The following is a 24,510-nucleotide window of genomic DNA, read 5'->3' as shown; positions in this document are numbered from 1 at the left end:
TTCCAGCAGTGTTTGATCCCCTAGTGGGTCATCTGCTGGATGCTCCGCGTGGGCACTCGGCGTCCCGAGGGGCTGATGTGGACTGGCACGTCCAGGCTTCTCTGTGACTCACATTTCCTCTCTGCTCTGCCCTCCGCCCCTGCCCGGCCAGCACTGCGAGGGAGAAAAAGGCGAAGCTGTCTAACTTATTTATAATTTAGTATTTGTAACACACACATTTCTTCTTGGAAAACAGAGAGAAAGCAAAAACTAGGCCCAGAACCATTACTAGATGTAATGATTCATTTGGGAAGTGACTTTATAAAAAAGCGCAACGAGGTCTGTGTACAGAAGATTGGCATCTGTTAATTCCAAATAACGACCAGGCCTTGTAGGCAAAGCATGCCTGCCAGAGGGGCTTCCTAGCACCGGAACGTGGCTCCATCACCCCAGCCAGCGGGTCCCAGGCCTTGCTTCCCTCCAGGGCCTGGCCCGGGGACAATAAGCCCTTTCTTTCACGGGCACTGGAGCCTTTTCATTTTTTCAAACATGCAAACGGCCACGGGGTAAGGTTAAAAATACCTTGTGTTTTGCATTTCTGTGTCCTGATGTGGCAAAGAGTAGTCTCAGAGAGGATTTTCTTATTCAGCCCCCAGTTCCCCTGAGCAGGGCAGGACCCATGGCTCTAGGGCCACACTGATTAGAATAACTCTGCTCCCAAGACCCACGAGGGCTCTTCAGGCCCAGGTAATGAGGCCCCAGTTCCCACTGTGTGCACTTCACTCAGGCCCACATCCTAGATGATGGCCTTCCTACTGGGGTTGCCTGCGTTCCTCCTGGGTCACTCCCCCTTGGAGTGTAGACCCCTTCCAGGGCTGATGCTAGGGATGCTCAAGGGCTCCCCCTGCAGAGTGGGGGTCTCCAGACCCCCACTCCAGACCTGCAGTTAGGTCTGTTCGAGCTTCTCCCCTGGGGGCCTGGCATCCACTCTGTGGTTGGTCAGTCACGCAGGGACCCACCCCCCGTCAGCTGCTGCTGAGCCGGCCGGGCAAGTGTGGGTCCTCTCATCGCAGGACTCCAATCTGCCTATGTCCAGGTGCAATTTGGGGGCCGCCCCGTTGGGACAGAATAACAGACTTCCCGAACCCTTTCTTGCAGATGGCCACCACATCTGGGAGATGGAGGCAAAAACCGAAGGAGACCTGTGCAAGCCGGTGAGTGTGGGCCAGACAGGTGGCTGTGGGGGCAGGGGGAGTGGATAGACGGCCTCGGGGGCCACGGGCTCTCTGGGGGGACTCTTGACTTCAGAGGGGCTCCTGGCCCAAGGCGCATGGCTTCTGATTTGCAGTGAACCAGGGATGAGCATACAGAGAGAGTGAGGAGTAGAAACGGTTGTGTAGCGCAGGGAGCAGACAACGTGGACACAGGCTAACTGCAGAGAGCCAGGCATCGCCTGGGCTGCCCGCCCCCACCAGGTAGACCAGGTGCGCGCACATGCCCAGAGCCTGCGGTCTCCTCTGGCCATTGTCACCAGGGACCCCAGACTCGCTGCCCTCCGGGAGGACCCCTTCTCCGGAGGCTGAGCCCTGCCCCTCACTGCCTGGCCATGCGGCCCCAGGGTTTCCGCCAGCGTCCTTGGTTCCTCGTGGGCTGTTCTTCCAGCAGGACACAAGCTCAAGGTCAGATCTAATTGCTGCTCCACCTGCTTGTCCTGCTGGCCCGGGTGACCTGCAGGCCTGAGGTCCGCTGTGCACACCCGCCCTCTGCAGGGCCCAGGGCCTGCCGGTGCTCATCTGTACACTCGGCCTCCGTGGTGTTTGTGGATGCTCACAGCTAAGGAAGAACTGGGGGGGCCTGAGGGAGAACAGGGGGGGGGCTGAGGGAGAACCAGGAGGGGGGCTGAGGGAGAACCAGGAGGGGGGCTGAGGGAGAACCAGGAGGGGGGCTGAGGGAGAACCAGGAGGGGGGCCTGAGGGAGAACCAGGGGGCCTGAGGGAGAACCAGGGGGCCTGAGGGAGAACCAGGAGGGGGGCTGAGGGAGAACCAGGAGGGGGGCTGAGGGAGAACCAGGAGGGGGGCTGAGGGAGAACCAGGAGGGGGGCCTGAGGGAGAACCAGGGGGCCTGAGGGAGAACCAGGAGGGGGCCTGAGGGAGAACCAGGAGGGGGCCTGAGGGAGAACCAGGAGGGGGGCTGAGGGAGAACCAGGGGGCCTGAGGGAGAACCAGGGGGCCTGAGGGAGAACCAGGGGGCCTGAGGGAGAACCAGGAGGGGGGCTGAGGGAGAACCAGGAGGGGGGCCTGAGGGAGAACCAGGAGGGGGGCCTGAGGGAGAACCGGGGGGCCTGAGGGAGAACCAGGGGGGGGGCTGAAGGAGAACCAGGAGGGGGGCTGAGGGAGAACCAGGAGGGGGGCTGAGGGAGAACCAGGAGGGGGGCCTGAGGGAGAACCAGGAGGGGGGCCTGAGGGAGAACCAGGGGGCCTGAGGGAGAACCAGGGGGCCTGAGGGAGAACCAGGAGGGGGCCTGAGGGAGAACCAGGAGGGGGGCTGAGGGAGAACCAGGGCGGGGGCTGAAGGAGAACCAGGAGGGGGCCTGAGGGAGAACCAGGGGGCCTGAGGGAGAACCAGGAGGGGGGCCTGAGGGAGAACCAGGGGGCCTGAGGGAGAACCAGGAGGGGGGCTGAGGGAGAACCAGGAGGGGGGCCTGAGGGAGAACCAGGGGGCCTGAGGGAGAACCAGGGGGCCTGAGGGAGAACCAGGAGGGGGCCTGAGGGAGAACCAGGAGGGGGGCTGAGGGAGAACCAGGAGGGGGGCCTGAGGGAGAACCAGGAGGGGGCCTGAGGGAGAACCGAGGGGCCTGAGGGAGAACCAGGAGGGGGGCCTGAGGGGGAGAACCAGGGCGGGGGCTGAAGGAGAACCGGGAGGGGGGCTGAGGGAGAACCGGGGGGGGGGCTGAGGGAGAACCAGGAGGGGGGCTGAGGGAGAACCAGGAGGGGGGCTGAGGGAGAACCAGGGGGCCTGAGGGAGAACCAGGAGGGGGGCTGAGGGAGAACCAGGAGGGGGGCTGAGGGAGAACCAGGGCGGGGGCTGAAGGAGAACCAGGAGGGGGCCTGAGGGAGAACCAGGGGGCCTGAGGGAGAACCAGGAGGGGGGCCTGAGGGAGAACCAGGAGGGGGGCTGAGGGAGAACCAGGAGGGGGGCTGAGGGAGAACCAGGAGGGGGCCTGAGGGAGAACCGGGGGGGGGGGGCTGAGGGAGAACCAGGAGGGGGGGGGGCTGAGGGAGAACCAGGAGGGGGGCTGAGGGAGAACCAGGGGGCCTGAGGGAGAACCAGGAGGGGGGCTGAGGGAGAACCAGGGGGCCTGAGGGAGAACCAGGAGGGGGGCTGAGGGAGAACCAGGAGGGGGGCTGAGGGAGAACCGGCGGGGGGGTTGAGGGAGAACCAGGGGACCTGAGGGAGAACCAGGAGGGGGGCCTGAGGGAGAACCGGGGGGGGGGGGCTGAGGGAGAACCAGGGGACCTGAGGGAGAACCAGGAGCGGGGCCTGAGGGAGAACCAGGGGGGGGCCTGAGGGAGAATCAGGAGGGGGGCTGAGGGAGAACCAGGAGGGGGGCTGAGGGAGAACCAGGGCGGGGGCTGAAGGAGAACCAGGAGGGGGCCTGAGGGAGAACCAGGGGGCCTGAGGGAGAACCAGGAGGGGGGCCTGAGGGAGAACCAGGGGGCCTGAGGGAGAACCAGGAGGGGGGCCTGAGGGAGAACCAGGGGGCCTGAGGGAGAACCAGGAGGGGGGCCTGAGGGAGAACCAGGAGGGGGCCTGAGGGAGAACCAGGAGGGGGGCCTGAGGGAGAACCAGGAGGGGGCCTGAGGGAGAACCAGGAGGGGGGCCTGAGGGAGAACCAGGAGGGGGGCCTGAGGGAGAACCAGGAGGGGGGCTGAGGGAGAACCAGGAGGGGGGCCTGAGGGAGAACCAGGAGGGGGGCCTGAGGGAGAACCAGGGGGCCTGAGGGAGAACCAGGAGGGGGGCCTGAGGGAGAACCAGGAGGGGGGCTGAGGGAGAACCAGGAGGGGGGCTGAGGGAGAACCAGGGGGGGGGCTGAGGGAGAACCAGGAGGGGGGCTGAGGGAGAACCAGGAGGGGGGCCTGAGGGAGAACCAGGGGACCTGAGGGAGAACCTGGGGGCCTGAGGGAGAACCAGTGGGGGGCCTGAGGGAGAACCAGGGGACCTGAGGGAGAATCAGGAGGGGGGCCTGAGGGAGAACCAGGAGGCCTGAGGGAGAACCAGTGGGGGGCCTGAGGGAGAACCAGGGGACCTGAGGGAGAATCAGGAGGGGGGCCTGAGGGAGAACCAGGAGGCCTGAGGGAGAACCAGGGGGGGGCCTGAGGGAGAATCAGGAGGGGGGCTGAGGGAGAACCAGGAGGGGGGCTGAGGGAGAACCAGGGGACCTGAGGGAGAACCTGGGGGCCTGAGGGAGAACCTGGGGGCCTGAGGGAGAACCAGTGGGGGGCCTGAGGGAGAACCAGGGGACCTGAGGGAGAATCAGGAGGGGGGCCTGAGGGAGAACCAGGGGGCCTGAGGGAGAACCAGTGGGGGGCCTGAGGGAGAACCAGGGGACCTGAGGGAGAATCAGGAGGGGGGCCTGAGGGAGAACCGGGGGGGGGGCTGAGGGAGAACCAGGAGGGGGGCTGAGGGAGAACCAGGAGGGGGGCTGAGGGAGAACCAGGAGGGGGGCCTGAGGGAGAACCAGGAGGGGGGCCTGAGGGAGAACCAGGAGGGGGGCCTGAGGGAGAACCAGGAGGGGGGCTGAGGGAGAACCAGGAGGGGGGCTGAGGGAGAACCAGGAGGGGGGCCTGAGGGAGAACCAGGGGACCTGAGGGAGAACCTGGGGGCCTGAGGGAGAACCAGTGGGGGGCCTGAGGGAGAACCAGGGGACCTGAGGGAGAATCAGGAGGGGGGCCTGAGGGAGAACCAGGGGGCCTGAGGGAGAACCAGTGGGGGGCCTGAGGGAGAACCAGGGGACCTGAGGGAGAATCAGGAGGGGGGCCTGAGGGAGAACCAGGAGGCCTGAGGGAGAACCAGGGGGGGGCCTGAGGGAGAATCAGGAGGGGGGCTGAGGGAGAACCAGGAGGGGGGCTGAGGGAGAACCAGGGGGCCTGAGGGAGAACCAGGAGGGGGGCCTGAGGGAGAACCAGGAGGGGGGCCTGAGGGAGAACCAGGGGGCCTGAGGGAGAACCAGGAGGGGGCCTGAGGGAGAACCAGGGGACCTGAGGGAGAACCAGGAGGGGGGCTGAGGGAGAACCAGGAGGGGGGCCTGAGGGAGAACCAGGAGGGGGGCTGAGGGAGAACCAGGAGGGGGGCTGAGGGAGAACCAGGGGACCTGAGGGAGAACCAGGGGACCTGAGGGAGAACCAGGGGGGGGCCTGAGGGAGAATCAGGAGGGGGGCTGAGGGAGAACCAGGAGGGGGGCTGAGGGAGAACCAGGGGGCCTGAGGGAGAACCAGGGGGCCTGAGGGAGAACCAGGAGGGGGGCTGAGGGAGAACCAGGAGGGGGGCTGAGGGAGAACCAGGAGGGGGGCTGAGGGAGAACCAGGGCGCCTGAGGGAGAACCAGGGGGCCTGAGGGAGAGTCAGGAGGGGGGCCTGAGGGAGAACCAGGAGGGGGGCCTGAGGGAGAACCAGGAGGGGGGCTGAGGGAGAACCAGGAGGGGGGCTGAGGGAGAACCAGGGGGCCTGAGGGAGAACCAGGGGGCCTGAGGGAGAATCAGGAGGGGGGCCTGAGGGAGAACCAGGGGGCCTGAGGGAGAACCAGGAGGGGGGCCTGAGGGAGAACCAGGAGGGGGGCTGAGGGAGAACCAGGAGGGGGGCTGAGGGAGAACCAGGAGGGGGCCTGAGGGAGAACCAGGAGGGGGGCTGAGGGAGAACCAGGAGGGGGGCTGAGGGAGAACCAGGAGGGGTGCTGCGGGAGAACCAGGGGGCCTGAGGGAGAACCTGGGGGCCTGAGGGAGAACCTGGGGGCCTGAGGGAGAACCAGGGGAACTGAGTGAGAACCAGGAGGGGGCCTGAGGGAGAACCAGGGGGCCTGAGGGAGAATCAGGAGGGGGACCTGAGGGAGAACCAGGGGGCCTGAGGGAGAACCAGGAGGGGGGCCTGAGGGAGAATCAGGAGGGGGGCCTGAGGGAGAACCAGGGGGCCTGAGGGAGAACCAGGGGGCCTGAGGGAGAACCAGGGGGCCTGAGGGAGAACCAGGAGGGGGTGCTGAGGGAGAACCAACAGTGGGGGCCTGAGGGAGAACCAGGGGGCCTGAGGGAGAATCAGGAGGGGGGCCTGAGGGAGAACCAGGGGGCCTGAGGGAGAACCAGGGGAACTGAGGGAGAACCAGGAGGGGGGCCTGAGGGAGAACCAGGGGGCCTGAGGGAGAACCAGGAGGGGGGCCTGAGGGAGAACCAGGGGGCCTGAGGGAGAACCAGGAGGGGGGCCTGAGGGAGAACCAGGAGGCCTGAGGGAGAACCAGGGGGCCTGAGGGAGAACCAGGAGGGGGTGCTGAGGGAGAACCAGGAGTGGGGGCCTGAGGGAGAACCAGGGGGCCGCCTGAGGGAGAATCAGGAGGGGGGCCTGAGGGAGAACCAGGGGGCCTGAGGGAGAACCAGGAGGGGGGCCTGAGGGAGAATCAGGAGGGGGGCCTGAGGGAGAACCAGGAGGGGGGCCTGAGGGAGAACCAGGAGTGGGGGCCTGAGGGAGAACCAGGGGGCCTGAGGGAGAATCAGGAGGGGGGCCTGAGGGAGAACCAGGGGGCCTGAGGGAGAACCAGGGGAACTGAGGGAGAACCAGGAGGGGGGGCCATAGGGAGAACCAGGGGGCCTGAGGGAGAACCAGGAGGGGGGCCTGAGGGAGAACCAGGAGGGGGGCCTGAGGGAGAACCAGGAGGCCTGAGGGAGAACCAGGGGGCCTGAGGGAGAACCAGGAGGGGGTGCTGAGGGAGAACCAGGAGTGGGGGCCTGAGGGAGAACCAGGGGGCCTGAGGAAGAATCAGGAGGGGGGCCTGAGGGAGAACCAGGGGGCCTGAGGGAGAACCAGGAGGGGGGCCTGAGGGAGAATCAGGAGGGGGGCCTGAGGGAGAACCAGGGGGCCTGAGGGAGAACCAGGGGAACTGAGGGAGAACCAGGAGGGGGGCCTGAGGGAGAACCAGGGGGCCTGAGGGAGAACCAGGAGGGGGGCCTGAGGGAGAACCAGGGGGCCTGAGGGAGAACCAGGAGGGGGGCCTGAGGGAGAACCAGGGGGCCTGAGGGAGAACCAGGAGGGGGGCCTGAGGGAGAACCAGGGGGCCTGAGGGAGAACCAGGGGGCCTGAGGGAGAACCAGGAGGGGGGCCTGAGGGAGAACCAGGGGGCCTGAGGGAGAACCAGGGGGCCTGAGGGAGAACCAGGGGAACTGAGGGAGAACCGGGGCGGGGCGGGGGGGGGGCGGTGCGGAGCAGAGGGAAAACCAGGAGCAGGGCCTGAGGGAGAACCAGGAGGCCTGAGGGAGAACCAGGGGGCCTGAGGGAGAACCAGGAGCGGGGCCTGAGGGAGAACCAGGGGGGCTGCTGAGGGAGAACCAGGGGGGCTGCTGAGGGAGAACCAGGGGGCCTGAGGGAGAATCAGGAGGCCTGAGAGAGAACCAGGGGGGCTGAGGGAGACTGGTGCCTTCTTGGTGTGTTTTTGTCTGAAGTCGGCAGCAGCTTCTCCACTGACATGGTGCGCCTTCGGCCTGCATCTTTGTTTTGGAAGAATGGCCAGCAGAGCAGCCCTGTGCTCTCACCCACACTCCCAGTCCTTGCCTTCTGGTTGGGGTGTGGCGACCGTGTGTCTGAAGTGTTTATTGATGGGTTGGAGGTGGACAGCACCTCCAAGTGTCTGTCTTCCTTTGTCCTCACAGAGCAGGAGGAACCTTCAGGTAACATAATGCACAGGCTGGCAAGTGATTTTTTTTTGACTTTTTAAAAATTCTTTACATTTAAAAACTTAAATTTATTTATTTTAAATGAAAAAAGATGAATTTTTTTACTGATAAAAGGTACAATTCACAAAGAAGATAGACATTATAAACCATTAGACACCTAACAGCAAAGAAACAAAGATACATAAAGCAAAAGTCAGAAGAAATATAAGGGAAAAGAAAAAATATATAATCACCGTAAGACATATTAGCTCTCTGAGAATGTTTTATCAAGTGCAGAAAAAATAAGAATAAGAACATCTTGAATGAGGTAATAATTTAAATATAATAGATTTATATTTATTTTATATTACTCTTACATCCTACAGTGATTTTTTTTTAAATTTTTTTATTAGTTGGAGGCTAATTACTTCACACCATTTCAGTGGGTTTTGTCATACATTGATATGAATCAGCCATGGATTTACACGTCTTCCCCATCCCAATCCCCGCTCCCACCTCCCTCTCTACCCGATTCCTCTCGAAACATCCCACCCTCGCCTTCTCCCAGAGAGTTTTTGAAGTTCGAAATTCCTCCAGTCTCTCTCCCTCGTCCCACTGGTCCCTCTTGATGGTGGCGTGTGGACGATCCATTCCCGAGAGCATAGGCAGTGGCAGTCATTGTCCAAAGTCTCATTCATGATAAGGACTGAATTTTCTCCGTTGGCTGCAAGGTTTGCAGACGTGATCCTGGTGCCCTCTGCCCTGTGTCTGGAATCCCCTCCCTCCACACAGGTGGCTTCATCAGGAAGAAGCATCTTATTGTCGTTCAGCTGCTAAGTCGTGTCCAACTCTTTGCAACTCCATGGACTGCAGCATACCAGGCTTCCCTGTCCTTCACCAACTCCCAGAGCTTGCTCAAACTCCTGTACATTGAGTGGATGATGCCATCCAGCCATCTCATCCTCTGTTACCTCCTTCTCTTTCTGCCTTCAGTCTTTCCCAACATCAGGGTCTTTTCCAGTGAGTCAGCTTTTTGGATCAGGTGGCCAAAGTACTGGAGCTTCAGCTTCAGCATCCAGTCCTTCCAATGAATATTCAGGGTCGATTTCCTGTTGGATTGACTGGTTTGATCTCCTTGCTCTCCAAGGGACTCTCAAGAGTCTTCTCCAGCACCATAATTTGAAAGCATCAATTCTTTGGCGCTCAGCCTTTTTTATGGTCCAGCTCTCACATCCATACATGACCCCCAAGCATCTTTACCTGTGACTTCAGCTTCCTTTTCCAAGCACTGCTCCATTTACAGAAACCTTTCCAAATGGTGTCAAGGGAAACCTTTCCTCCCAGGCCCAGGGAGGACACCTGTATCCCCCTGTCATCCCCGCCCCCCCCCCCAGGGTGTCCAGGCCTCTAACCTCACACACTGCCTTACGGCTCCTCCTGGTTCCCTTGGAGAAGTGTTGCTGGCATAGGAACTCCACTTCTGGACAAGGACTCTAGGCCTCATAGGCCCCGCAGTTACAGAGGTGAGCCATGGGTTTACCATGACCAACACCAGCTGCTGGCAGTCACCCCGAAACAGAGGCCCTTGGCTCCAGGTTCCAGCCCCACTGTAGGCCCAAGTCCTCTGCCCCCGGGCCACCCACCCCTTCTCCCTGGGCAGGAAGGAGAGGCCAGCAGAAACTGTGCATTTTTGGCATCAAAATAATTCCGCCAAGTTGCATGTTCAGATTTTCCGTTGTTGGGTTTCCTTTTCCACTGTGAACAGTGCATATTTTAAAGAAAACTTAACCATTATCAGTCGTGTGTTCTGAGAGAAAAGCATGTGAACAGCAATGTGCTTCAGGTTTACGGTTTCACCTTTCTTATCTCTTAAATGAAGTTTACTTTCATATATTTTTTCTAATTATGAAAGAGTGCCATATTCATTGTGGAAACTTGGAAGATATTAACAAAGTATAAAAAGGAAAACGCCTAGTGAAATTTCAGTGGGATGTGGCCACCATTAACATGTGGGCGTATTTCCTTCCACCCTTTTCCTGTCATGGGCGTGTATCTACAAGCACACACACATACATACACATTATACATTTCAACAAGGCTGGGTGGCACTGTGTGTGTGGTTTATGTATGACCTTAAACAGTGTATACAGTTGGTATGTATCTACACACACACACACACACACACACACATACATACATACTATACGTTTCAACAAGGTTGAGTGGCACTATATGTATGGTTTATGTGTAACCATGAGCAGTGTAGACAGTGGGCATGTATCTACATAACACATGTACATACACATTATACATTTCAACAAGGCTGGGTGGCACTGTGTGTGTGGTTTATATACAACCATGAGCAGTGTAGACGGTGGGTTTTCTCAAAGTAAGTGGCATGGAGGTGCTGAGTGCCGTTTGGACCCCTCGCCCTGGTGCTGGAGAGACAGGTTTCCCTTCTGACCTCTACCCTCACTGCGCATTAGTGCTTCATCATGATTTAATAACCTGTCCAGCGTATCAGTCTGTGCCCACATCTAAATACAGTCCTCCAGTCACTTGGAACAAAGAGCACCCGACCCCCCGACGTGGAACCTGCTGAAGGTTCCTTGCCCCTCTGGGCATGTCCCAGTGCGTCTCTGCAGCCATTCCTGCGTCCCAGCTCTAGTTCTGGTCTCGACTTGAGCAAGCCCTCTACCTTTCTGGCTCTTGTCCTCCTTTCTGCTGTTCACTCCGATGTCTTCCGTCATTGAGCACCAGCTGTGTGCGCGATGCCAGCATTACCTGCAGTCCCCTCCTCAGACCACCACCCCGAGGAGCATCCTCCTTGTCCTTTCCCCTGTGCCAGTGGTGGAGCGAAGACTTGGAGATGTCAGAGCCTGGGCTAAAGCGCAGGCCTGTCCAGCCCGAGTCGGGCTCCTGGACATGGGCTGCAGGGCTGGGACACAGACTTGGCAGAGGTGCAGCCCCGGCAGGGGTCTGACTGAGCACACATGCCCTTGCAGGGTCACCCACCCTTTGCTCCACTGGCTCTGTCTTGTTCCAAATGGGATGAAGTTATTAAAACAACAGAAATGCACTTTCTGACCCACATGTGGTCCCAGGAGACAGAGCCCAGAGCAGGCTGCAGGCCTGGTCCTGCCACCCCCTCCCCGCCCCGCCAACCAGATGCCCTTAGCAGACTGTGCCTCATGTTTTCACCTGTAAAGGGAAGAGTTGCCCTGAAGTTCTCACTTTTCTGTTTAAACATTCTTAAGATTTCATTATTAACTGGATTGAATCAATTTTGCTGTTGATTAGGTAATAGGCTACAACAACTCTTAAAAAAAAAAGTGATGCCATGGATTTTTCTTCTACATTTTCCTCTTGTTAACTGAAATCGTATGATAAAAATCATTGAAGAAAGCTTTTAGGATGTAAAATCTTGCCTTACCCGACCCCCAAAATCAGGGCCCCTCTTTGGTGCTGAGGCTGGGCCCTCGTGTAGATGGCTGGGCACCTGAGCACGTGGACCCTCCCTGCTTCCTTCCCAACACACGCTGGCCCCGCCCCAGTGACTCCTCTATGTATCTGTACTTGAAAGGGGGCAGTTTTGTGCAGATGTTGCTGATCTTTAATTTAAAACCTGGAAGGGTAACAACAGCCTCCATAAACCCTTGGTCCATCATGCCTGCCAGTCCACCTTCCCGTCCCCGTCAATTCTTGGGGTCGTGGCTCGGGCTTTGGGCCATTGGCACAGAGTGTCTCCAGGGGGCACTTGCTCTGGGTCTCTGCTGCCAGTTACCTGGACAGGTGCTCCTGGCTCCACCTGCAAGTCAGTGCCTGGGGGCTTATTAGTTTCCTGCAGGTCGTGCTTGGGTCTGGGGGCAGAAAGGCGTGGGGTCCTGCCCAGTGGCTGGTCCCCTCTTGGCACCTGTGCTCAGGGCTTCTCTCTTGGACTCAGTCGGCGGCATCTTAGATGAAGCCCCCGCCTCCTCCCCGGACGCTCCCCTCAGCCCTCTCTGGGCTCTGGCCGTGCAGGAGCCCCGGGCCTCAGGCTCTCGGGCCAGCCTCTCCAGGGAGAAACCTGCGCCTCTCACTCTCGGGGGCGGGGGGTGGGTTGCTGGGTGTGTCCCTGGCTTGTGAGTTGCTCACTGCCCTCGCCCACCTCTTTCTGCCTAGAACTCACTGGTGGTGGAAATCCCGCCTTTCCGCAACCAGAGGATAACCAGCCCTGTGCAGGTCAACTTCTACGTCTGCAACGGGAAGAGGAAGCGGAGCCAGTACCAGCACTTCACCTACCTGCCTGCCAATGGTAACGCTCTCTTTCTAACCGTAAATGCTGCCAACGAACCCACAGGGTACTTTTCCTAAAAGAAAATCAGGGACCCTGATGTTTCAGTCGCTTCAAACCGTGTGGTCGCGCTGTGGGCCCGGCCATCATGTCCTGTTAGCAAGATCTCGTCGTTGGTTCCTTCCAAACAGAAGTGGAGCTTTTGGTGTGCTTTCCTTCATTACTGTGGGAGTGGGGCTGCATTTGGGGGTGATTACTGATCCTTTGGAGGCTGCTTGCTGATGTGAAACCGCCAAGGGGGCAAGAAGGTGCAGCTGTTTTGTTCTCAGAAGCTGATGAGGTGGCCTCGGCATGAGTTAAATTCTCGAGATGCTAAAGGTGGAAATGCAAGTAGCTGTCATGATTTTGCAGGTGCTTGAGAAATAAACCTGAGGCCTGAGGCTGGTGACTGGTGTGGTCATTCACTAACATGATGGTTCCGTCCCCAAGCTGACGTCCCACATAAAACTCTCAGCTGGAAAATTGCCTCTCCCCTTGACCGGGAGGCTCTCACCCCCAAACACCCTTTGTTGTTGTTGTTCAGTCGCTCAGTCGTGTCCGACTCTTTGCGACCCTGTGGACTGCAGCATGCCAGGCCTCCCTGTCCTCCACTATCACCCGCAGTTTGCTCAAGTGCAGGTCCATTGAGTTGGTGATGCTGTTTCACCAAAAACCCTTTACTTGAGCAAAAACACCTTGTTCACATGGTCCATTCACACGCTTTGAGGGTGGTTTCTCGTTCTAAACAGGCCTGTTTGCACCTGTTCCACGTTCCAGGCTAGTTTCTTAAGGAGAGCAACACTGTTGTTGCTTCACCCCTGAACTCGTAGGCGGTTGTTTCCCAGCAGAGCTCAGCCCTGCAGCCCGGTGCCCCGGCCCCTGCCACCTCCTCCGGGCAGGCAGGTCTGTGTCCAGAGAGGACCTAGTCCTGATTCTGCTGTGTCAGTGCAGCTGTTATACTGTGGCTTCTGTTCTGAAGACTTGAGAGATCCCTATAATCTAAGAGGGAAATCACATACTTAGAACTAATTGCAAAAGCAGCTATATCCTTATGAAGATATTTTTGGAGGCTTCAGTTTTCTGTAAATGTGAAACCCTCTGTGTTACAATAGACTAGGTGACAGAAAGCCCTAGAAAACCTGTTTGGCCATCAGACAGTAGAATTAACTGTTTTCCGGGAAACCAGTAGCCAAGGCTTTCCAGGTTTGAATAACGTGGTTTTGCTGTAAAGTCACCGTGTCACAAGCGTGCACATGGACAGAGCCACAGGAACACGTGCTGCTGTGGGCCTGTGCACGAGGAGAACATCTGCCCTCCTGCCCTGGGCCCGTCTGCACATCTGTGGTCAGTACTGGGTGCACTGTCACCCAGTCGAGGGTGTCACCCAGGTCAAGTCCTGCCTGCTGTTGGACACAGTACTGCAGCCCTGGTGGCAGAAATATTCAGCGTTGACTTGAAAATGTAACAATCATGTCCTAATTAAAATTCAAGTATGGTTGATTAAAAATTGAATGTTATAAAGAAAAATCACTTTCTGAAACAGTTTAGAAACTAGTTCGAACATAGTTTCCTACATTTCACTCCAGGTTCACCTCCCACTAACACAGATGCTCCAGTGTTCGTGGGGCCTGTGCGAGAGCCAGGCCGCCTTTCAGATGGGGGTACTGAGGCCCCCAAAGAGATGTTGCTGAGGTCATGGGCGGGGCTGACTTGGGGCCCCCATCTCCCCCTCCCTGCAGCCATCGTTCAGTCCTGCAGGCCCCTCCACCAGCCCCTGCTCCACACCCCTTCACCCCTATGTCTGCCCAGAATGCCCCCTTCAGCTGGTGACCCTGCTCCACCCGCAAATTCTCTGTCCATCCAGAGCATGGCCGTGTGGCCTGGTCTCCCTTCACATCTCTCCTGGACATTTGCTTCATCCCCAGAGGCCAAGGGGGCCATGCCACCCGCCCCTGGAGCTCAGCCCTGCCCACCTTCCTGAGTGGTCTCCATGCCCCAAGGGGCTGTGATCACAGACACCCCACTGAACTGCAGGTTCCCTGTGAGCAGCCCCCAGGCAGCCCGGACTCCTTAGCAAATCACAGGAGCCATCCCTATATGTGTGGTATTTTTCCTTTTCAAAAAAATAAAATAAATGCATGAATTAAAAAACAGAATTCAAGTTTCCAGTTTTGGGTTTGGTGTTCTTACGATTGTCACTGCCTCCTTCAGCTTCAGGCTGAGTCTTCCCAACAGTGGTGCTGCTGAGGGGGGCGGGCGGGTAGAGCCCCACATCCCCACTCCTTCCCCACATCTTGTCTCAACCCTGCCCTCGCCCCTGGAAGCCTTGACCACAGGGAAACCCACCGCAGCCCCCTGCCCCCTGCCGTCCGCCACATCACATTAGCATCAGCTGTTCAGCCTAGAAAGGAGTCCTGGCTGCTGGCCTGCGTGGGGTCCAGGCAGTTTGGGTCCCTTCCCTGGTGGCTCAGACGCTAAGAATCCACCTGCAATGCTGGAGACCTGGGTTCAATCCCTAGGTCAGAAAGATCCCTGGAGGCCACTCCAGTGTTCTGGCCTGGAGGGCTACAGTTCATGGGGTCTCAAACAGTCGGACACGCCTGAGTGACTTTCACTTTCATTTTCTTTCCCTCATGGGGAGGAGTCTCCAGCTGTGGTGGGACACTCAGGGCAAGCAGAGTGGGCAGGGCCGGGCTCTGTGCAGGCTCTGGGTGAAGGTCAAGGGCAGAGCAGAGCAGACATCCGGGTGCTTGTGCTACAGACACACCGTGTGCAGCCGGGGCGTTTCCCTCTGGTTGGCCACCGTCTGGGTTTAACTCGCAGTCTTCTGAAAGGAAGCGTGCAGTTCTGGGGTAACTGAGCTGAAGACCCTAGTCCTGTCGTGGGACTGAGACCCTCTGGGGAACAGTGACGGTCCTGAAGTTCCCATGCACCAGCCGTGTTAAAGATGCAAAGCAGCCTGCCTGTGGGGGACAGCCCCTGAGTCTGGGGGATGGTGGTGTCCACTTTAGCTATGTCCCAGGGGCTTGTGTTCTTGGCAATGCCTGGTGCCCCTTGGACAGGCAGCCTGCACGCAGGGAAGAAGCCCAGCTAATGACTGCAGGATCACAGAAGGAAGTCTGCGTGCTACTGAGTTGAGAGTCCACCAGAGCCTGGGGTCTAGAGATACTGTCTCTCCATCTGAGATGCTTCTAGCTGTTCCCCAGACTGCCAGCCGTGGTGCTCAGCCCCCTGCCTACCTGTTGCTCAGGCCATGAGAGTCCTTGAGCTTCACCGGGATTTTGAGAAAGCCCTGGGGACACTCAGGCGCCCACGTGGCCTCCGCTGACAGAGAAGCCAAGGGCCTGAGGCCGAGGGTCGCACACTTGCTGGGTTCAGGTCAGCCGGGTGGCCGGGACTGGTGGCCAGAGTCACAGGCAGGCAGCCATCCCACCCAGGCCGTCAGTGCTGCGACCTTGCCTCACAGCCAGCTCTGGGCTGACCTTTCCACTGGGCGCCTGGCTCGTCTTTCCCTGAGTTCATGGCACTGACATTCCATCCTGAGTACTGACCTCCCAGAAGCCAGTATGCACACCCGGCAGTGACCGAGGAAGGCGCCTGGCTCTCGAGCTTCGGGGGCCGCCCCCGGGCCACCCTCTGACCACTCCTGTGAGCCGGGCCTCGTGGGCGCCCACTCTTCAGCATCCCCTCAGGTCGCAGATCCCAATGGGCCCCCACATCCCCTCCCACCCCGTGTCACAGCTGTGTCTTCATGGCCTTGACCGCAGGGAGCCGTGCCTCTGATCCTGAGACACGTGTGTGCACAGGCCATGTCGCTTGCTTGGAGCAGCTGTGTCCAGAGCTCACTGAAGCCAAGGCTTCAGTCTGTCTCCGTCCTTCACCCTGCAGGCCGTGGGCTGAACTTTCTCACCTTGTCTCCCGTGGGAACGGGGGGCCCAAGAGATGATGCAGATAGACCTCTGTCCACACCAGGGCCCGGCTGGCCTCGCCTCATCTCAGAGGACCCGTTGGCCTCCCGGCCGGGCAGGTGCTACAGCATTCCCCCCATGCAGGCGGAGGGCCAGGGGTGTCCGTCCTGGGCCTACAGCCCCTAAACTTCTGCCTGAAGGCTGAGTGGAGCTGCATGGGGCTGGGTGCAGGTGGGAGAGTGGTGGAGGGAGAGCCACTGTGGTTGGTGGCCTGGCCAGTCCTGGAAGCTTGCAAGTCAGCTCAGCCGTGTGGCCGGGGTGCCATGTGGGGTGGGGGCTCGTGCGGGCACCTGGCTAGGCTTCTGCTGTTATTAAACCCCAGCTTTGTGGGCTCCCTCACAGCTCCAGCCGGGGATGAGGGATCCCTGTTTCCAGCTCTTTCCACGTTAAACCTGCCGCACAGGGGAGCTGGGAACTGGCCTCCTGTGTGTCCAGGGCCCTGCTGCCGGCCCCGGAGGGACGAGTTGGGGGAGGGGGGCTTGGACACTCCTTGCTGTGGGTCTGGCCTGCGTGCCACTGGCCTTGGTGTCTGGACCTGGTGGTGGAGAGCCCAGGTGTTTGGTGGGGACTGGAGACTGTTCACCTGTAAAGGCCTTCACAGGGTCAGCACCTTTGGCTGTCTTGACCGCCGACTGCTTCAGGCTGCTGCCCGGCCTCAACTCTGCAGGGAGGGGTCTGAGCTTAGAATGGAGTAAGGATGGGGGAGGGTGAATCGGGGGCTTGAACTGGTAGGAACGAACGTGGGCGCCCTTTCCGTGGGGTTCTGGGCCAGGAGCCCAGCACAGCCACACCAGGCCTCCCCTGCAGAGACCGTCACACACGGCGGAACGAGGGGGTGGAGGGTGGACACCGAGGGCCACCAGCCACCAAAACCTGAGGTGGCCTGAGTCAGGCATGAGGCCGGGCCCCCGGGCACAACCTCGTGGAGCGACTTGGCAACTCCTGGTCCCAACGAGGCGCTCACGCAGAGGTCACCCCAGGCCGGCCCCTGGGCCCCGAAAGAGTCACAGCCCCTGACGCACAGTTGCCTGGACCAAATGGGGGAGGGTGAGCCACGGTCCTTCTGACGCAGCTTTTGCGGCACCAGGTAAAACCCAAAAGCAACCCGCTTGTTGGTTTGTTTGGTCTATGCTGCCCGCCATCCGTCGTCAGCCCAATCAGGGGAGTCAGATCCCCAGGCCGGGTCGACCCAGCAGGGCCATCGCCATGGACGGCCAGGCCACTTCGCGGCTCACACCCCACGTGTCTGCCTTAGAGCCGTGAAGCCAGTCCATATCAGCGTGCCTGAGCCTGCGGTCGCTCCGTCTCTTGGGGTCCCCTTGATGCTCCTGCAGAGCTGCCAGGTGGCACCCCCAGGATGGCTGGGGAGACCCGGAGAGGATGGGCCTCCTGCCCCATCAGGCTTGGCTGGAGCTCTTGGCAGCATGGACCTGAGGTCTCAGCTCCTGCCGCGGTCGTGAGGTTCCCGCGCCGAGCCGGGAGCTTGTCCTCTGGGACCCGGGACCTGGCACAGGTGTGTGGGGAGGCCAGAGCTTGTCCGCAGAGGAGGAAATGTCGCTCTTGCCGTTGTGGGCTCGAGTCCCCTTGTCCTCTGGTCTGGCCGCCCACCCCCACGGTTCCCTTCTGCCCTGGACGTGGACAGAGGTGCCCGCCCACCGAGGCTGGCAGTTCAGGCAGCTCCCCTGCCCACGATTCCTGCCTCAGAAACCATGCCCTGAAGTTATCCTGTGGGTGTCTGTGTTCACGGCTCGAATGTCATGTAACAAACAGAAGACAGTTTGGGCTTTGCTCTCTGGGTGGACAGCCTCTCCTGTGCAGGTGGGGCCGGGAGGGGCTCACGGAGCGTCCTCGCCACAGGGTGGGCTCACGCCCGTGCTGCCCTCAGGAGGCTCTGCAGGCACAGGGGCAGCATCTCCAAGAGGTCCCAGCCCGCCTGGGGAGGCTGCAGTCAGCTCAGGTGCTGGGGGTGCCAGATCCGGGGCGGGGGGGGGGGTGCTGGTCCACCTGGCTCACAGGCGCCTCTGCCTCACTGTGTCCCCTGTGTCCCCCCAGTGTCCCCCTAACTGTGCCCCCCCCATGTCCCCCTCCCTCTGTCCCCCATGTCCCCTTCACTGTGTTCCCGTGTCCCCCCAGTGTCCCCCTCACTGTGCCCCCCTCCCTGTGTCCCCCATGTCCCCCTCACTGTGCATCCCCTCACTATGTTCCCGTGTCCCCGTCTCCCTCTCCCTGTGTCCCCCTCACTGTGCCTCCCTCCCTGTCTCTCTGTCCCCCCAGTGTGTCCCCCCCGTGTCCTCCCATGTCCCCCATCTCCCCCTCCGTCTCCCCCCCACTGTGCCCCATGTCCCCTGTGTCCCCTCACTGTGTCCCCGTGCGTCCCCCAGGTCAATGCACAGTGAGACCCTCTCTCTGGACCATGGCCCCACGGCATCGGTGCTCTCCTCTCACTGACCCGCCTCCTCTCTGCTGTCTGCCTCCAGACACCGTCCCCAGGCTCGGGGTCTCGCCGCCCAGCACCCGTGTGGGGCAGGTCCACTGGCAGCAGCCCTTGGGCTGTGGGTCAGCCCGACCCCGGCTCCTCCTGCGCAGTGGAAACCGTGCTTGTGGGGCCCTCGGTCCCCTCCTAGCTGGACGTCACCTGACCGGGGGGACCATGCCGCTGGCAGGTGCTTCCAGGGCCGAGCCCACCCACCCACGTGCGGTGTGGACGCTGGCCATACTCCCGGGTCCGTCCGTCAGGAGAGCGCCTCTTCTCTGCCTCCGTCACTCTTCTTGTCCATTCATCTCTGTCTGGATGCCAAGCCAGGTGTCCTGAGGAGAGCGGGCAGGTGTGCCAGGACCCCGCATCTGCAGCACGCTGCCTGGAAGTGCCCCCTGGGCTGACTCACTGGGTTCTGTCTCAGTCACTGTCCCGGGACCGTGCGGAGCCCCCAGGGTGGGCAGCGGGGGGGTCATCTCCTTAAGTACACAGGAGTTTTTTCCCAAAGGGTGCCGTCGAGATGGCCTTGTGCTGGGGCTTCAGGGTGGGGGCGACCCCGGTGTGCAGACACGGGAATACGTCTGAGCGAGGAGGCCCCGCTTGGCTGGGTCACCGAGGAGCCGGAGCCGGGGGCTGTGGGTGCAGGGGCACAACCTGGGTCACGTCCACCCAGTGTGGTGGGGGCTCGGGAACCCCACAGGCTCATGACCTGACGCCAGTGCCCGCGGCCGCATAGATGCCCACTGCCAGCCCTGGTGGTGGGCCCGCCACGAGGCAGGCAGACCAACCGCGGCATTTCCCCACAGCACCTCCAGAGCAGGTGGGGCGGGTCGGGGGCTGGTTAAAGCGTTCGAGGGGCACCTGAGGAAGGAGGTAAGCCCGCCCTGGTGCCAGGCTGAGGACCTGGTGCGGGAGGGAAGCCCCGAAGGCGTTGGCTTAACCTGCCAGACGTGCCACTCTGAGGCCCCAAGCCCTGCAAGCGTAACCGGAGCCATCCGGGCCGCGTGTGCGCCGGAGCGGCCGCCGGGCTTGTCGGGTGATTTCAGCGCCAGTGCTGCCCGGTCGGAAGGCCCCGCCCCAGCACACCCCCTGCCACTTCCGATGGTCCTGCTGCCTCGCTCGCTCGGCAGCATGGTCCATGGAGCCACGGCCTGGAGCCTGGACCACCCCAGGCAGGCAGCCGGCTCCCGGGGTGGCCTCGCCCGCACAGGAGCCGCCTCACACCGGGCTTCTAAGCAGGCAGCAGGCCGGCGCATCGCGGGTTCTGTGACCCGTGGGACTGGCGCCTCCGTCAAGGCACCTGGCCCGCTCTCCCCACCGCCTCGCTGGGATGTGGGGCTCAGGGCAGGAGCCCCAGTCAGGAGGCACGCAGGGCTCAGACCCAGTTGAGACGTCTCCTGAAGTGGCTTCCACGTGGGGCCCCAGGCTGGGGGAATGGTGCTTACTGCAGAAGCCCTGGACTGTGGCTGCCGCTGACCACAGGCATGCAGATTGGAGGGGAGGGGTTGCCTCTGAAAGTGGTTCTGCGCATGCGCTCGGACATGGGGCCCACGGGCACACCAAACCTTGGGGACCCAGCCTGGACTCGGAACAGTCCTGGGCCCAGCGCGTGCCCACCCCTGGGGCTGGCAGTCTCTGCATCGGGCTGCGTCCAGGTGGGGAAGTAGCACACCCGCTTGGGAAGGGTGGGGCTTGCAGACTCACCTACGGGCCGTGGGAGACCCGCCAGAAGGGGGACACGGAGTCTCGGGAAACCTGCATCCACAGGGCTACAGGAGACCAGCAAGAAGGAGGAGACGGGAGTCACGGGAAACAGGCACCCTCGGGGCCACAGGAGACCCGCAGGAAGGGGGACACAGAGTCATGGGAAACCCACACCCATGGGACCATGGAAGACCCTCAGGAAGGGGGACACAGAGTCATGGGAAACCCACACCCGCGGGACCACGGGAGACACGTACCCATGGGAGACCCACAGGGCTGCTGCGGGAACCAGGACCTGCGGGTGTTTCCCGACGTGCGATCCAACCGGGACAGCTGGCCCTTCTCCGTGTCTGACCGGCAGCCAGTGAGGCATCCCTGAATCCTGCCCCGTGGCGTCTGGAGCCCCTCACACAGAGCTCTGGCCAACTATGCACTCGAGAGAGAAGTCTCTCGCCCAGCAAAGGACCGTGAGTGCGGCGTGGGCACCGGGCAGGCCAGGGCTGCAGGAGTCGGCCTGGCGGATGGAGAACGACCAGCACCGGGAGTGAGGATGCCTGCCATGCCCACACCTGCCATGCTGGACACGTCCTGTCCAAGGATGCCGGGACACCACAGCTTTCCACCCGACGTGACTTTGGGGATGTGAGTGACCACCCTGGCTCTGCCTGCAGGAGGCTGCACAGTGGCCATCATCCGCTGTGCTTCTCCCCGGCCTTCCAGCTGCAGCACTGCCTGGGGACCCGGTGCCTCCCTGCCCGCACAGGCGGGAAAAACAGAAACAGGGCTGGGGATGGGGCACAGGGAGGGCAAGACTGAAGGGAATGACTCCGCTGGGCATCCCGGGCACAAGCCGGGACCTGGCAACACTGAGTGGGGTCACGCGCTCTCCCGTCAGTGTCCCTGGGTCCCAGCCACACGGCCACGGCGCTGCCCAGGCACGCTGTGGATGGGCTTCGGGAAAGCCAGTCCTGGTCCTCCAGACTGCTGTGGGTTGCAGGCACCAGCCGTAACAGAGAACAGATGTGCACCCGCACCGGCTCGAGACTGTGTTACAACAAAGCTGCGTCTGAGAGAGGACCTTTATTTACTTAAGGCGGAGGCTGGGTGCGTGGAGGCCCACGGGCTGGGATGGTGAGGGGCGTTTCCTCCGCGCAGCCCACCCCGCCGCCTGGAGGCCAGCAGCACACACACGAAGAGGCGAAGACGTGATCAGGAGGGTCTGGTGACAGCTTGCTGTCCTTCCTCTGTCCACGCACAGCAGCGCCAGGCATCTGTTGTGAATTCAAGTGTGCTGTCGCCAGTTGCTCTCCGGGGAACGCAGCCATCAGGGTGTCCCTTGTGAGCGTGTGCGTAAGAGGCAGGAACCAAGGAGAAATGAGACACAGGAAGTGAGCGGGCGGGTGGGGTGGCCACAGTGGAGCCCAGCCCACCACAGACCCCAGGGCACAGGGCTCAGCACCCTCGGGACCTGGTCAGGCCCACAGCCTGGAGGGAAGGAACGGACCGTCCATCGCCTGTGGTGCCACTTCCCAGCCTGGCTTTCCGCACCCTGGGGGTACCCAGAGGCACTGCGAAGGACCCTGTGACCATAGTCATGCATTTTCCCCTGGGAACGAAGCCGTGCGTGGGAAGGAGGGCTGGCATTCTTGCTGGTGTAAAAGCATTTCCTTGTCTAGCGAAGGCTTCTCTCCTGCAGCAAATGGACACTCGCCTTTTCTGTTGGATTTTTACTGACCTCTGAGCGCCATCTTACTCTCTACTCAAGTTCACCCCATGTCAGACATTTATCAGATAGGATGTCGGTAGCAGCAGAAACGCAGTAGTACATCCAAGTTAAAATTTTCACTTTGATTGCTACAAATCCACAGGCCCTTGGGTCCAGGCTTCTGCTGCAGCTCGCAGATGGGTTTTTATAGCACATTAGTGCTGCAGGAGAGTCCAAGGAAAACAGTGCTCTCGGCCTGAGAACCAGCTGCAGCTCTCCCGAGCCGATGACTCACGCCCTCGTTTTAATTGGGTGGGAGAACCAGGCAGGAGACACACAGGGACTCAGTCAGAGCACTGTTTGTTTTCGGAGGGTATCCTAGCCACAAGCCCGCCCCGGCGCTCCCATCTGCAGCTCATGTTTATTTAATTTTTTTTTCCTCCTCGCAGTTCCAATCATAAAAACGGAGCCCAGTGATGATTACGAGCCTGCCCTCACCTGTGGACCAATGAGCCAGGGCCTGAGCCCACTCCCCAAGCCTTGCTACGGCCAGCCGCTTGCCCTGCCACCCGACCCGGGCGCCTGCCTCATGCCCGGCTTCCCACCTCGTCCGCAGGGCAGCGCCAGCCCCGAGCTCCACGACCTCTCCTGCGCCCCTTATGGCTCGGCAACAGCCGGCCCTGGCCACAGCCCCCTCGGACTTCCACGGCAAGTCGGCGGGGTCCTCGCCAGCCAGGAGGCGCTGAGACCCTCGGGCGTGCCTCCCGGGCCCCCGCAGCCGCCGCCTCCCACTCTGCTGCAGCCACAGGTGAGTCCGACGTCGAGCGGTAGCTGCTCCCCGGGGTGCCGGCCAGCGCTCTGTCCCCACAGCCCCTCCTCTCCGCTGCCGCCCGGGACCCGAGAACCGACCCGCCTGCAGTCCTGTGGCCCAGCGCGCCCCTGCGGGACGGGCCACCAGCAGCACCAGCCACCCGAGGTTCCGAGCAGCGAGCCCACCACCGCCCGGCCCCCGCCGCCGCCCGAGGTGCGTGAGGACAGTAATCGTAGTCTGGCCCCCATTCCCGTAACGGTCAAGCGAGAGCCTCAGGAGCTGGACCCGCTCGACCTGGACGACGGTAAGTGCCCGCCGCAGCAGGCGCACGCCCAGCCCTGGGCTGAGGGGCCCCGGCCTGGAGCGTGCCCACTGCCCTGGGAGTGTGCCTGGCGTGTGTCACGCCAGAAGGTCCCGGCGGTCAGCAGTGCCACCGCTGGCCAGTGGGGGATGCCATCCCCGCCCAGCGGCTGCCTGTGCTGTGCATCCTGGGAGCACGTGGTCCCTGTGGCGATGTCAGCTGTGCTGACCATAGTCCCTAGAACACGGCCTCCAGCAGCTGAGATGTCCCGTGAGGACAAGAGGCCTCCTTGGACTTGGCTGTGGGCCCTGCTTGTTGCTTAGCATCTGAAGTGCCTCTGTAGTTGCATGAACCATCATTAAGTGGTCAAATAGCTAAAAGTGAGTGGCTTTCACTCTGTTCAGCTTGTGAAACCTTGTGTTCTGTGCGTGTTTGCTGTCACGTCCAATCCTTTGCAACCCTAGACTGTAACCCTCCCGGCTCCTCTGTCCATGGGATTCTCCAGCAAGAACACTGGATTGGGTTGCCAGATCCAGGGGCTCTTCCTGATGCAGGGGTCAAACCCACATCTCTTGTGTCTCCGGCACGGGCTGGCGGACTCTTCACCACTGTGCCGCCTGGGAGCCCAGTGATCAGATGGGGAGGGGGGCAGCACTCCAGCGCACCCACCCAGCGCAGCGCCCGCTCTGCAGGGGCGAGTTTGGGTGGATGTAGGGCATGCTTTCAGGATGCCTGCAGTCAGGTTGATGATGCAGACTTTCTGACACGAGGTCTTCCTGTGAAATGATGGCAGACGGCACCTGGTCGAGAGATTTATTCTCTTGCTTTGGGACAAAATGCCAGGGGCCCCCAGGTTTTGTCACTTAGGTGACTCAGTGCTCTTGTGGGCCCCTCATGGCGCATCCGTGTGGGCGTCTGGCCTCTGTCAGCCAGCAGCCTGTCTCCCTGGTGTAAGTCACTCCCCAAGCAGGGTATGACCCAGCGCCCACCTGCCGCCCAGCTCCCTGGCTGCAAGACTCGGGGAACCCGAGAACTGCAGGACAGTCCTGGGCACAGCCCCACACCCCCGCCCCCTGTCAGCCACCTTGGCCTTTCTGACTCCACCGTTGAGGCTCCTGGCCTTTTCCCTGAAATCGGAGTCAGACATGTGGGCATCTTCCTTCCATGACTGCCGTGTCCCCCACGCCTGTGTTCTGCCCCAGGGACCCTCCAGGGAGAGTCGTTGGGTGTGTTGTCCCAGGCGTGGGTACAGGGCCCCCAGCACCCACCCTCACCCTTGGTGCCCATTACCACCTGAGGTGTGGGTACAGCCAGACCCGGGGCACATGGGCCTTCCTGGTAGGG

General features: G+C 61.1%; 1 protein-coding gene across 5 annotated transcripts in view; it reads left to right on the top strand.

Annotated features, from left to right (window-relative positions):
• The window catches only part of NFATC1 (nuclear factor of activated T cells 1), a 93,706-nt gene that overhangs the window by 43,921 nt on the left and 25,275 nt on the right, over window positions 1–24,510 (top strand). For 3 of the 5 annotated variants that reach the window (XM_061131243.1, XM_061131242.1, XM_061131244.1), the window contains exons 7-9: window positions 1,138–1,193; window positions 12,051–12,183; window positions 22,504–23,169. In XM_061131243.1, the coding sequence (XP_060987226.1) occupies window positions 1,138–1,193; window positions 12,051–12,183; window positions 22,504–23,169 (855 nt within the window). Of the gene's footprint in view, window positions 1–1,137; window positions 1,194–12,050; window positions 12,611–22,503; window positions 23,170–24,510 lie in introns of those variants that run through there. The other 2 variants (XM_061131245.1, XM_061131246.1) reach the window with 2 other exon arrangements.

Source organism: Dama dama, chromosome 27 (assembly GCF_033118175.1).
Source record: "Dama dama isolate Ldn47 chromosome 27, ASM3311817v1, whole genome shotgun sequence".
Taxonomy (NCBI): domain Eukaryota; kingdom Metazoa; phylum Chordata; class Mammalia; order Artiodactyla; family Cervidae; genus Dama; species Dama dama.
Note: the sequence above shows the minus strand (reverse complement) of the source record. Positions and strands in the feature narration are given on the sequence as shown.